The sequence below is a fragment of the Ixodes scapularis genome, unplaced genomic scaffold (genome assembly GCF_016920785.2).
Source record: "Ixodes scapularis isolate PalLabHiFi unplaced genomic scaffold, ASM1692078v2 PGA_scaffold5__190_contigs__length_132052651, whole genome shotgun sequence".
NCBI classification, from domain to species: Eukaryota; Metazoa; Arthropoda; class Arachnida; order Ixodida; family Ixodidae; genus Ixodes; species Ixodes scapularis.
The window spans coordinates 14,799,519-14,812,689 of NW_024609880.1; the positions used below are offsets into that span (position 1 = coordinate 14,799,519).

Here is a 13,171-nt window from a genome sequence, read left to right on the forward strand (position 1 = left end):
AAGAACATGCTGATCAAAAGGGATCATCAGGTCTTAAAATCTATCTTTATACGCGGGGCATTTTTCTTTTTCGTAGCTTCCTTCTGTTTCCCAGTGGGACCACTGGGAGCGCAAGAGGAAGACTCAGATCCCGAGAGGAGGGAGTCCTCGTCAGATCTGGGTCCACTCTCATCCATTGGCTCCTCTGTTGCGGAGGCAATGGCCTCAGGTTGACCTGCAGAGGTCGACTGCTTGGGGGCTCCCCAGGCTTTCTCTGAGGAGTAGAGGTCCGGGATTGGAGGCCCCGGTCCCGAGGGACCGAAGCAGCAGGTGGGGCAGGGGAGGTCATACCCTGCCCCGAGGTGGATGCTGACGCAGCAGCATCCACCTTGCGGTTCGGAGGCGGTGCCATGGGCACCGCTCCCGAGGTGGATGCTGATGAGGAAGCATCCACCTTGCGGTTTGGAGGCAGTGCAACTGGCACTGCTCCCGAGGAAGGGGGACCTAACAGGAGACGCGAGTCGTCCGAAGACGTCTGCGTTCCCGTTGACACCATTGACCGTGCCGGACCCCTGTGCACGGCCTGGGCATAAGACCCTTTAGAGACAAACGCAAAGCGCTTCTTTGCATCAATGTAGCTTATTTTTTCTTTAATTTTTAGTGCAAGAATTTCTTTTTCTTGTTTCCAGACAGGGCAGGATCTGGAATAGGCAGGGTGGTGGCCTTCACAGTTTGAACACAGAGGTTCGCTCTCACATGCTTCAGCAATGTGCTCTTTACTAGAGCACTTGGCACACTTGTTGGTCCCCCGGCAGCTCCGCGACCCATGCCCGAACCGCTGACACTTAAAGCAGCGCAGCGGATTCGGCACATATGGGCGGACGCGGCACTGGAGTTAGCCGGCTCTAACAACTTCGGGAAGAGACGTCGATTCAAAAGTTAAAACAATATGTTTTGTTTTCAATTCTACGCCGTCCCGACGCAGGGTGATCCGCCGTGCAGCCGTCACCCCCTGCGTGGCCAGCCCCTCAACGACTTCATTCTCCGGTGTATCAAGGAGGTCATCCTCAGAGATGACACCTTGAACAGTGTTAAGGGTGCGGTGTGCTGTGACAGTGACCCTATAGTCTGAGATGGAGTTTAGCGCTAAGAGGGCGTCACTTTGTCGCTTAGTATTAATCTGGATGAGGAGGTCACCAGATGACATTTTCTTGGCATGAAAGTCTTTTCCAACCACTCCCTCTATCACCTTCGCGACGAGGAATGGGGATAGTTTGGCAAGAGGTTTTTCGGTCTCTGAATGCATCACGGGGAATTTTGAAAATTTTTCAGGCGTAGATAGTGTTTTTTCAAGGAGTAGAGTTTCGGTGCGGCCTCTTTTCAGAGGCCGATCTAGAAAGTTTCGCTTGGAACCCATAATAATGGGAGGATCTTCGGTGCCCCGGGTGCGCCACCCACCACGGAGCCCAACACGGGGATAGGTAATGCGCCATAGCAAGAATGGCTTGGCTGACGACATTACACTATCAGCGCTGCCCAGGCACTATAACCCAGTGTGGTGCTAGACAGGGGGTCTGTCGCCACCCAAGGTTAGCCCTTGCCGCCAAAGAAGTTGAAATGGAAAAAAGCGAGAGAAGAGGGAAGAGAAAGAAGAGAGGGGATAGTAGAAGAAATGGCGACTGACTGCATCATCCTGGTCGGGCCAAGCCAGGACACCCGTCTACGAGAAGCGGGGGCCAAAGTGGTGTGTTGCCTCACCCGGGGGGCCCCGAAGGGTCCAAACCTACCCCGGGTTCAGCTCAACCACCAGGATGCCCTTTTCCCCGGACACGGGCTCGCCACGCACAGCCAGACGTGGGTGGGTCTTAGCCACTTTTTACTCAAGGTCTGTGATGTTGCCAATGTGGCTAGGGTCCGTGGTGACGCTACTCACCAAGCACCTAGCACCTAAGGTGCAGGCGCCCCCTGCGGGGCTCGGGGTCCGTGGAGACGCCACTCTCCAAACACCTGCTTTCACAGGTGCCCCCTGCGGGGCCAGTTACAACTGGTCCCAGTTGGAGTTGGTCCCAGTTACCGCTGGTACCAACTCCAGCAACAATGAAACACGGCTCAAAATGGAAGGTTGACAAGACTTTATTGTCAAAAACTTGGTGAATGAAACTAAATAATAGGTTCGGTGACGTACACGCTCCGGGTTTAGCCACATGCTTGCGTCGGTTGAATCGCTTTTTCAGAGGTAGTATTCGTGAGATGAAGGAAGATCGGCCGCTCCATGGCGTCTGTTAGTGAAAACGTCCTCAGCTTCTCTCCCCATCGCGTGAAGAAAGGTGCTCACCCGTGATCCCGCGTTGCGCAGGTGAAGTCCTGATAGGATGCGGTAGCGCTCCCACCTTGCATACTCTGTCACAACAGTCGAACATTTTCGAGGTAGACCTCCCGCCATTTTCGCCATTGTGCTCTCCGCGGCGTTTTCTTCCGTCCGGTCTTTCCTGGGTGCCCTCCGATCGCTGAACTGCATCTTTCCATCCTCGAAGTTCCCCGCCGCCACCATGGTGTGTTTACAGTAAGGTCCAAAGAAGCGCACCTGTAGTTTCGACATTTTCATGACGACGCCAACTTGGGCGATGGCGACCCTTCTCTACCGCGTCGGTCCGACTCCGGCGTCAGCATAGGCAGCGCCATCTGTCGACAGCGCGTACCACTAGCCGCACCCGCGTGCCGCGGCGGCCGGCTAGCTCTAATAGGCCTTATGCGAAATTTAGAGCGCCATCTACTAGCGCGCCGAGAACTACGTCCGCCATCTTGTTAGTGGCGAGAAAACGAAACCAGAGACCCGACCGGCAAAGACTCCATGTAAACAAGCGACCGCGCTTCGTGCGAGAGATGCAATGCCAATGATTGCTGCGTTTTGCTGCGGATGCAGCGATAAACCTTCGATTCATGCATGACGTGAACGCAAACATGAACAAGGTTCACCTTTTTTGCTCATTTTTATTTGTCACTTGAGAGGCAGCTTTTGACAAAAACAATCGGTGACAACGCGAAGAAACATGTGGACGTTATCGCGCGGCGTTGAGCCATCTACAACTATTAAACTGGGCCCTTTTTCACGAAGTTGTACCAAATTTGTTTATTACCTTCTTTTTTTTAATTTTATGTGCGTTGTATTGTCAGCCTGCCTTTTTCTCGATGCGCAAGCAGCTCAATGCATGCGGGCGAGACCAAGGATGTTAAGCGAGGCAAAAAGATGGCAGTGTTATAATCTACGCCCCCAACCATAATTGAAGATGCGTATGGTTAACATGGTATGTTTAGCTCACGGTGTGGGTTAGGTTCATCGCAGTGGCTGAAGTTTCGATGTCGGCCGCGGCAAAAGTGTACGTTGCGGACGTCGAATGAAACAACACGGGAGGTGCAAACTCCATTTTGTAACCTCCTTTTCTTGTTTTTCTTTTTTTGTCGCAACCGAGGTAGAATTTTTTTTTTTGGTTTTTTGTTTTGTGCAAAGTAGCTTGGGGGTAGTTTTGAGAAAGTCACTCCAGTTATTCTGCCAGGGTTGAATACATCTTCACTAACAGCGCAACATCCGCCAACTGTGCTTGAGGTCAATGCTATCTGAAACCACTTTTAGCCCTTCGCAGCGCTTGGCACAATTTCTTTTAGTAGAACACAGAGTGTTCCACCAAAAAACCCTCCGCCAGTAAGAACACACACAAAAAAAAAAAAACTCATTTTGAGTTATGTATTTGCGTGGAGCAGTATGCCGATAAACAGTACAACTTCAAGCGTATTCGCATCGAAAAAAGAATCAAACGTGCTCTCAAAGATGAAACGCATGTCGGCCTAGTCTTTTCGGAGGCCTGTGCACACGCTGGCGACAACAAGGTTCCACAGCGAAGACGTAGACTTGGTCCGCTGCTTCGACGAGGTTGTCGCCAGCGTGCACAGGCCTCTGAGAGTTTCGTCAGGCAGTTGAGGTGGGTTGTTTAAACTTTTCGTTCACATAACATGTTCAGAAGGCGGAAAACAGTTGCTGCGCCATCGCACATTGCCCGTAGGACTGTCTCCGATGCCTCCACCGTGCTTCGGTACCAACAACGCTTGCCAACATTAAAATGGCGACACTCTCAGTGTTGTCAGACCACAAAGCAATTTCGCATAAGGTCTATTGGCCAAAAGATAAATTTATTTATTAAAAAAAAAAATAAAAAAAATACTGTAGGTATTTAAATAAATGTTTTAATATATTTTAATAATTCATTTAGGTGAACACATTTTGTCACTAATTATATTTTCCAATTGAAAAAATTATTTAGTTCATTAAAATTTTTATATAATTTTTATACATATTTAAGTGTACCCCAGTAATTAAAAATTTTCCTATTTTTATAAATCTAAAAATTTAAGTGTTTTTAGTTTTCTTCATTAGCAAAGGTCAATACACCCCCAACTTGTCAAAATTGTTACCCCCGTGTGAACTGGGGACGGGAAAGGCATTTGAAGTCCGACTGGGAATCGCTCCAACCAGTTACTTTCCTAACTGGTCCCAGTTAACTCCATTCCCAACTGGGAGTCAAACCAGTTGACTCCCAACTGGGAATGGTTCAAACCAGTTGACCCCTCAGCTGGTCCCAGTTGGACTCCTATTGGTCCCAGTTGATTCCCAGTTGGGACCAGTTAGTCCCAGTTGAAACCAGTTGAGGTGCCAACTGGTCCCAGTTAGAAATTTTCGCCTGGGAGGCCTCAAGCCTTTCATCTTGTCAACGAACTTAGTCAGGAAAACTTTCATATTCGGGTGGTTCTTCCCAAACCAAAGTCCTGCCAGTGTGGTGTGTTTGAAGCGGAGGCTTGTGGGAGTTCGTTCACGGTGAACTGGATTGGCCAAACAAAGGTCTTTGATGACTAAAAGAGAGGACTGCCATCGGTGTTGAAGGATAGCGACAAATCGCTGTCCCCCATCCCAACTTTTTCGCGCAACGTGGCACAAGCTTTGCCTGAGGTGATGTCAATGACTTCTGCACTTGCCAGGGCATCCTGAACTATTGCAAGTTTTGAGAGGTTGTCGTGGAGGGACTCCCTGGTCTTTTCCATAACGAAGCTCAGTTGCTTTGTCATGTCGAGCATCACAAAGTATGATCCCTTCTCTTTTAGTACCGCTAAGTCTATTGCTTGTTGGCACACTGGGCAGCTAGCTGAAGTTTCTGTGTCCATCTAGAACATCTCCACAACCTTCACAGAGGTAGTAGCGACAAACCAAGCTTTCAGTCTCCGCCTTCCAAAGCTTTCGGAAAGCATATTTGCTTGGCGGCACGACTTGCCGGCCAAACAGGTTGTTGATCAGAACGAGCAAGGAATCGAGATTTGACCACGTCATCTTCTGGGACACGACGTGAGCCATTATCATAGCGATGGCACCAGCTTTTGTTGTCGGAGAATGGGGCAGCTTTTCTGTCCCAAACTGATGGAAACAGCCCGACATAAGCTGTTCAAGCAGGGGCCCTTGTGGTACAGCGTCATCTTCGTTAATCTCCCCAGCATCATCTTCGTAGGACTGGCTAAGTATCTCTACCTCAACATCGTTTCTGATGTGGTCGTCCACATGAACTTTCATCGTCGCTGGAATGTACAGATTGCGGGCGCTCGCGCTCGGCATCAGCGCCTGATTCTGATTGTTCTGAGCGGCTGATATCAATGATATCGTTATCAGCATTACCGTCAACGGATGCGGGAATCTGAGCGGCTGAGGTACAAAGGCGAGCGCGTCTTGAGGTACAGGGGCAAGCGCGTCTTGATCACCAGCTGTCTTTTGGTAATGCAGTGTTCTTCAAGGAACCACAAATGGCTCACCTTCAGTCAAATCTTACACCGCTTACGTCGCTTGGCCGGACTGGCACCCAGGGAGCGTTCCATAGCCAAAGGAACTTTCTGATGCGTAAACAAGAACTCCGGTGTAGTTCCTAGTAGTTCCTTGTGCTGTCTTGGCGCATTGGCGCCACAAGGAAGCTTGGACGGCTTGGATTGGCGGATTACCTATGTATACAACTCTTATTTGTTTCGGTTTCACTTTCAGGTAGGTCTCTGCAGGGTAGGAAAATTCCCCTCGTCGCAGTCCCTCATTCCCTCGCACCAGCTGCGTGCTATTTTAATGAGGAAGTGTTTTTGCAACTGAATAAGCCGGGATAACCTCAAGAGCTAATTCCGGGAGATAGCTTTTCGGGCCATTGTGGCATTTAAAAATAATAAACAAATATAAAAAAACTGGGACGGTAAAAAGATTTTCGTTTTGTTTTACTGCCAGAACGGGTCAGATATTTTGTAAAATAAATTTTCGTAGAAAAATTTTTTTTTTTCGCGTAATATTTACGTTGCAAAACGCATTTTTAGTTATCGTCGATGCCGAAACTAACAAGGTCTGAAACCAAAACTAGCATCTACAAAGGATAACCATTTCACTTTCTGCAGCACTTGACTGCTAAACAATGCAAATTAAATCGAAAAAAAGAAAGCAAGAAAAAAGCATGCAGCAAGCAAAAAAACGCAACTAATTTTTATGTGTGTTTATTAGTATATTATTTATTATGTTAAATTATTTATTAGGAGCGGTCAGGAATGATATATATATATATATATATATATATATATATATATATAATAGTATTTGCTGATTCTTTGGCGTCCATCTACTGACTTCGATTTGTTCCATCTGGCAACACTGAGCCACAAAGCCCAAAGCCATAACTACAGTGTTCTAGAGGGGGCTGTAGTGGCAAGAGCGGCGGCCGCTTTGTGAAGATTTTGCGCGTAGACGACACCATGGCGCTGCTGTTCTGTGCCCTAGGAGCGCGCCCCCGTCAGCCCCATCATCAGCGCTGTTGGGCGCTTACTACTGTGGTTTGACTGGAGCTTTTCGCGGTGCGAAACAACTGCTAATGTTGTTCTGTATACTCTCTTTCACCTTATGATGTACCGCAGGAAAGGCTACAAGCGCGAGCTCCTTGCTCTGGGGCACATCTCGGCGGCACAAGCTCTCGTGAATTAAGAGCAGCTGCCAACGCTATGAGCTCGCGCTTCTAGCCTTGGCTGCGGTACAACGTAAGGTGAAACGAAGTATAGTAAATTGTAGTTCTGCCTTTGGACTAATGCCTCTAGAGTGTGTGCTATCCTCTACTTGAAATATTCACGTGTTTTGAGTCGATTAATATCGACTCCCCCCCCCCCGCAGTACTGACACATCGTTCAGCAACGCTATCACTTGGGCTGCAGGCTTAATAGTTGCGAAAGAAGTTCTCCGGTGCTACATTTTGGAGAAGCGTACCGCGTCACCCTCGTCGTCTTCTTCGTTCATCGCACACGTGCCATTAATTCTCCTAGGCCACAGAACTCCAGCGCCACTCGCGGTATCTACGTCGGCCGTCTTCAAGCGCTTCATTGTAAGTGGGCGCCGCTCTTGCCACTACACCCTCTAGAACACTGTAGCCGTAACAAAGCCGCCGCAACCACACCGCAACCGTCGTACCGCAAACGCAGAGACCAGCCGCAGCTCGATTCAATTTTCATCTGAAATCCTGGATTGTTCGTCTATTATCTAGTGATACAAGTGCCGTGTTGTTTGCAGTGACCGTATCTGAGAACGCGACAGGACAAACAATGTTTGCATACGTGAAGTATTCGGATGGTGGATGCCTAATAATACCTGGGGGGCTATGCTGCGCTTTTTGCACTCCCAGGAGACTAGGGAAAGGGAAGTGACGTAAGTGTGAATGAACGTATCTTAGCAACACCACGGATCGCGGAAACTCACCTTCTGACGCCATGACGACATCGCAGTAATTAACTACGACACACTTCCGATGCACGGCCGTGAAGACACGAAGCCAAACGAGCGAACCAAGCCAACGACTCTTGTACTTGCATCGAGCCGACAGTAGCCAAGGGAGTGCGACGCTCACCGTCACATATAATTTATTTTACACGGCGTCGTAAATAAAAAAAACTTTGAATGCAGATGAAATTAGCACGTTTTTCTTTAGTTGGACTGAAAAGAAAAGTGAAACCGAAGTTATGTGATGTAAAAGCTGCTGGCAACAATTGCGGGATGCGGACGCACGCGTTTTTCGAAAACTGATAGCAGACGACAATTTACCACCTCAATCATGTCTGTGATGTCTGATCAGGCAAGCGAGAGAGAGCCCTGCGAGCCAGTCAATGCATTACAAAAAAAAGAAATGGACAATTTTATGTTTGCACATCGCGAACTGGCTCGTGGGGCCTCTGACCTCTCGCCTAGCCTGACCAGAGATGACAAGGCAAGGTTGTGGGCCGAGCTGACCTGCCGGCTGAACCACCTCGGGCCGCCGCGCAGCACAGAGCGGTGGAAGAGAGTTTGGATGAACCGCGTCTGCAAAGCCAGCAAGCGGTGCGCAGTAGTCAAGGCTGAGAGGTAAGCTAGGCAGAAGATAAATACTCGGGACAGAGTTATTGATATATATTTTGTATTCACAGCCGCAAAACGGGGGGAGGCTCCTCCCGGGCGCGGCTCTCGTCAACCTACTCCCGCATCCTGTGCATTGTCTGTGTAGACTCTGCCCTGGGCGCCCCCGGGTTTCGTGTCCCCTACTTTCCAGAGGAGGAGGTACGTACTTGACCAGGGAACAGCACAACAATCTACATGTATTGCTTATTTCTGCAGTGTTCCAGGAGGCGGGGCAAGTGTACGAAGTGAACGCTTAAATCTGTATTTTAAAATTAATGGAAGTATCGCATTAAAATTTCAATGAACTTACCTAAGAAGTGAAGAAAGCAATATTGGCACCTCGTTACCTATGTGGTCCCGAAAGTGGGTTCAGCTTTCTCAACATTTGTTGATAGTTTTATTGGTGGATTACAATAGTCATTGTTTAAAGTGATATATATAAGCAACAAACGGTTAATTTATTGGTCGGTCCCTTTCACAATCTCGCCAACTCTAGGGTGTACAGAGGGCAAATTGACTTGTCCCTGTACAGGCTAACCCTGAAAGGACTGCACGTGTAATAACTATTAAAAACTATGGGACGTGTATGTAAATAGTTCCTGGGCTCAGGGCCATATCCAGGAGAGGAGGTGTCTGAGCTTCAAAATTCATCCTGGACTGCCAAATATTTTTCCTGGGTTCGGCCCCGACTTTGCCTAGACCTAGAAACATTGATGAGAGCTGTAGTAAGGTGGTTAGTTTACATAAAAAGTGATTGACAGGGAGCAGCTACTTGCCTGGTGCTCACAAGAGGTTTACCACATGTCATTGATTTGCAGTATTGTTTTTACAGCAAACTACAAAAGTTACTACAGGGGCAAACCTGTGTAGAATCTAAAGCTGGAGCATAGCTCCATTTGGTTCCATAAAAAAACATAAGAGATTGCACATGTTACAGGGCATGCAGTGCAAACACGTAACGATAAATGTGCCTTGTAGGTGCAGTCTGTGGGCACCCCGGCAGAGGAGCACCCAGCTTCGCAGGATGCGGGGGAGGTGCTCGAGGAGGAGGCGGAGGAGGAGGAGGACGCGAATCAGGAGGCATCTACCTCAACGCGTAAAATACTTGACTTGACTAAGGGGAACTAAAACCGTCAGCAACATGAACATGACCACACTTACTGCTGATCTAAACAATGTTTTCCTGCAGAAATGCCACGGCCTCGAGCACGGCAAGCCACGGTTCGACCAAGGCTGCCTCGTCGAGTCCCTCGAGTCTCTCGACAGGAGCGGCGGGACGAGGCGGCCTTTTCGGCCGTGGCTAACCAACAGCGCCTGCTCGAGCCCAACGTAGGCCGTGACACGAAAGACGAGAGATTCCAGGGACAGGTAATGTTGACAAATCTCTGAAGCACAGTAACATGATTAAACAAAAACTTACTTCACATATAAGCTACCAATAGTTGGCGTCAGCAAAGTCTTCGTAACCTGTATGAGATGTTGGAAGTCAAGAAATCTGCAAATCATGTTTCAGATCACGCTCGGCATGGGGCAGGTCCTGGAGCGGCTGGACCAGCTGGCACAGAACGTGGGGCAGCTGGCGCAGCACGTGGAGCAGCAGGCGCAGAGCATGGACCGGATTGCAGACAACATCCAGGAGGGGGTCCTCTCTATGCAGCAAAACGCTGCCTTCATGCGAGGGGTCATCCTCCTGCTATCCAGCCACGCTCTGCGTCAGCCTCAGCCCCAGCCCCAGCCCCAGGCCGAGCCCCAGGCCGAACCCCAGGCCGAGCCCCAGGCCCAGCACCTGGCCCAACCTCCAGAGGATCACAACTAAGTGTTGATTACTGTACCTTTTTTTTCTCACATCCAAGGGGATCTTTTTTTATTTTGTATATATTATTAAACGACAATGGATGACGACAACTAAGTGTTGATTACTGTACCTTTTTTTTCTCACATCCAAGGGGATCTTTTTTTTATTTTGTATATATTATTTAATGACAATGCCCCCAGTGGCTGCAATAAAATCTTTCATGACCTGTCGATCTATGTTCTCTGGCGAATGTTGTTATCTGTATATATTGTTTTATATGACAGTGCCTGAAGTGGCCGCAGCAACGTCTTTCGTGAACTGTCAACTTATGTTCCTTGGAGATTGTTGTTATTTGCATATACTGTTTTATACGAAAGCGCCTCAAGTGGCTGCAATAACATCTTTCGTCGAACTGTCAGATAAAAAAAACAGAAGTTTGTTTTCACTTGCACATACAGTTTTGTACTGCAACGTGTAGTAGCATTTTGTGCAAGGAAGAAATTTGCAATGTTTGCAAAGATTTTTATTGCTAAAAGAATATCTCTGTCACAATCCACTCATGTGTACCCTCTTTGTAAACAACAAAAATATATCGAAATTCTATAGTCACAAAGAATACATAAAAATGTGGCACACCTGGGAAGGAAGAACAGAATGGAGCACAGGGAAAAATGAGATTGTTTCATAAAGAGGAAAATGATTTGCTCCCAGGTTACTTGGTCATACCTGTTACACAAGCCAATATCCAATAACACACGAGGAAATACATGACATAAAATAACAGAGTTTGCTGTGGGGAAAACGAGGCGGCCTGTCTGTGTTTGCCATATGAACTCAACTAACCAACCACGATCATGGTCTCATGATACTCATTATCTCATTTCTGTTGCAAAATAAAAGTTCAATCTATGGAGAGGTACACCTTTGGAACCACCGTTACACACTTAAAATCCCCAAATACATATTTCGGAAGCAGCACCATCCTTCTGCGAGGGTTGCACAATGGCTGTGCTGAAAACTGTGAGGAGCAGGAGCTCAAGAGACTGCACAGTTCATGAACCGTCGTGCCTGTGGACCGGAAAGAGTTTTACGCACTTCTACGGGGAGCTCCCATGGCACCAAGGGTGCTATGAGGGCCTTGGGTATTCACGGCACCTCAGCCCTTGCGGAACTGCCGGCATGGTGGCGACGATGACGACGAGGGGCTCCCTGTCGTCGCTGGCCTCCCTGGATGGCAGGACTGCCAGAGAGGCTAGATCGACGACGGACTCCTTGGTGGCGCCGCCGCTGCTGGCGTAAGGAACTGCCAGAGCGGCCTGCAGAGGGCCCCGCGACGGCACGGCTTTGGCAGGTCTCGAACTGGGACACAAGGCCTTGCCTCAGAGCCTTCCCCTTGTCCGAGAGGCGCACCGGAAGGTGGGCAGGAACCTGCCCGCCATTTCTGGCTCTAACCCCGCCGAGCCCGGCTCAGAACCGTCCGAGCTCGACCCAGAGTCCGACTCTGGACTATCAGAGTTGGCATCTGGCTCCGGTTCTGGCTCCATCGATGCAAGGCATATATTGTGGAGCACTGCACACGCCATTATAATGGCGGTGGCTGTTGTTGGATGGTAATACAGAGCCCGGTGCCTTTGCAGGCACCGGAATCTGGATTTCAGCAGCCCAATGCAGCGCTCCACAACGGACCTCATCGAGAAATCTGCCTTGTTAAACCGGCCGCTGGCGGTGGAGGTTGTGTGCGCCCCAGGGACAGGGGTGATGAGCCAAGGTTCCAAGGCGTAGCCGCTGTCTCCTGCGCAATCAGACAAAAAAATGTTCTAATATTGTTTTATTTACTGGGAAGTTTGATATGATGTGAAAAAGCGCAAATGGTGAGGAAGAGAAGGGGACAGGATACAGCGCTTTTTTCACATCATGTTTAACCAACTAATCCACCAGTTATTTATGATTTTATTACTGCAGAGGCCAAAAAAGAACACCTTTGTGCAGCAACTTCTTCTTGGGTATGTACACAGTGTATGCACAAGTAACAATGTTAGAAGCATCAGTTTACAGTATTGTAGCCTATAATCCAGGCTCAGCCGACATGCACAAATTTAACAATTTAAGCATGCTCACCAAGCAGGAACCTGCCATCGTCGATGAGCCGGCCTTGCTTGAAGTTGTCGCGGAGCCAGGAGAAGCGCCAGGCAAAGGAGTCGTGCACCGACCCTGGGTAGCATGGGTCGATGCACATTATCCGGCAGCGGGCGTCACACACCTGTTGTAGAGATAGGATATATGTGCTCAGCAGTTTCCCTGAATGATCTAGCAAAGCAAGATAGGATATATGTGCTCAGTAGTTTCCCCGAATGATCTAGCAAAGCACACTGTTAGGCAAGGCCAATTCCAGCCTTAAGCACCATTTGCAAACTAATACGCACAAAAAGAAGAAATCCACGACTAAGGCGATTGTAGGACACAATGCGCCATACATGACCAGGCACTGTCAGTTTGGATACACAAAATGAGCCACGCTCTAGCTGTGTAAAGTATGTATGTACGTACAATCACGAACAGTATGAGCTGAAACAGCACTCCGGCCGCCGCACGGTACTACCTGCGCCGCCTATCGCATCGCTCCGCAAACACGGCGCAGCCTGGGGCCGAGTGTGCGTTCCAATGCGACAGGCGGCGCAGGTAGTACCGTGCGGCGTCCGGAGCGCTGTTTTAGCTCATATTGTACAACATGGAAGAAGAGAGAAAAACAAAGGGGGGGTTGGGGGTTGGGTCCGGTCCAGTGTCGAGCTCGCTCCCTCCCACAGTCATCCCCCCCATGAAACCTATGTTTATATAGTTGGAAAAAAAAATGAGCAGCTCTTTATGCCTACCCTGCATCTGCATCGTCATACAATATAAGTTTCGTTCAGAGGTTACTTACCACC

General features: G+C 48.8%; 1 protein-coding gene across 1 annotated transcript; it reads left to right on the forward strand.

Annotated features, from left to right (window-relative positions):
• Positions 1-8,563: 8,563 nt before the first annotated feature.
• LOC115312246 (pleckstrin homology-like domain family A member 1) lies at positions 8,564-10,268 on the forward strand. Its single transcript, XM_040222560.1, has 4 exons — positions 8,564-8,611; positions 9,431-9,548; positions 9,642-9,820; positions 9,966-10,268. The coding sequence occupies exons 3-4, from the start codon at positions 9,644-9,646 to the stop codon at positions 10,266-10,268; spliced, it is 480 nt and encodes a 159-aa protein (XP_040078494.1). The 5' UTR covers positions 8,564-8,611; positions 9,431-9,548; positions 9,642-9,643.
• Positions 10,269-13,171: the final 2,903 nt, after the last annotated feature.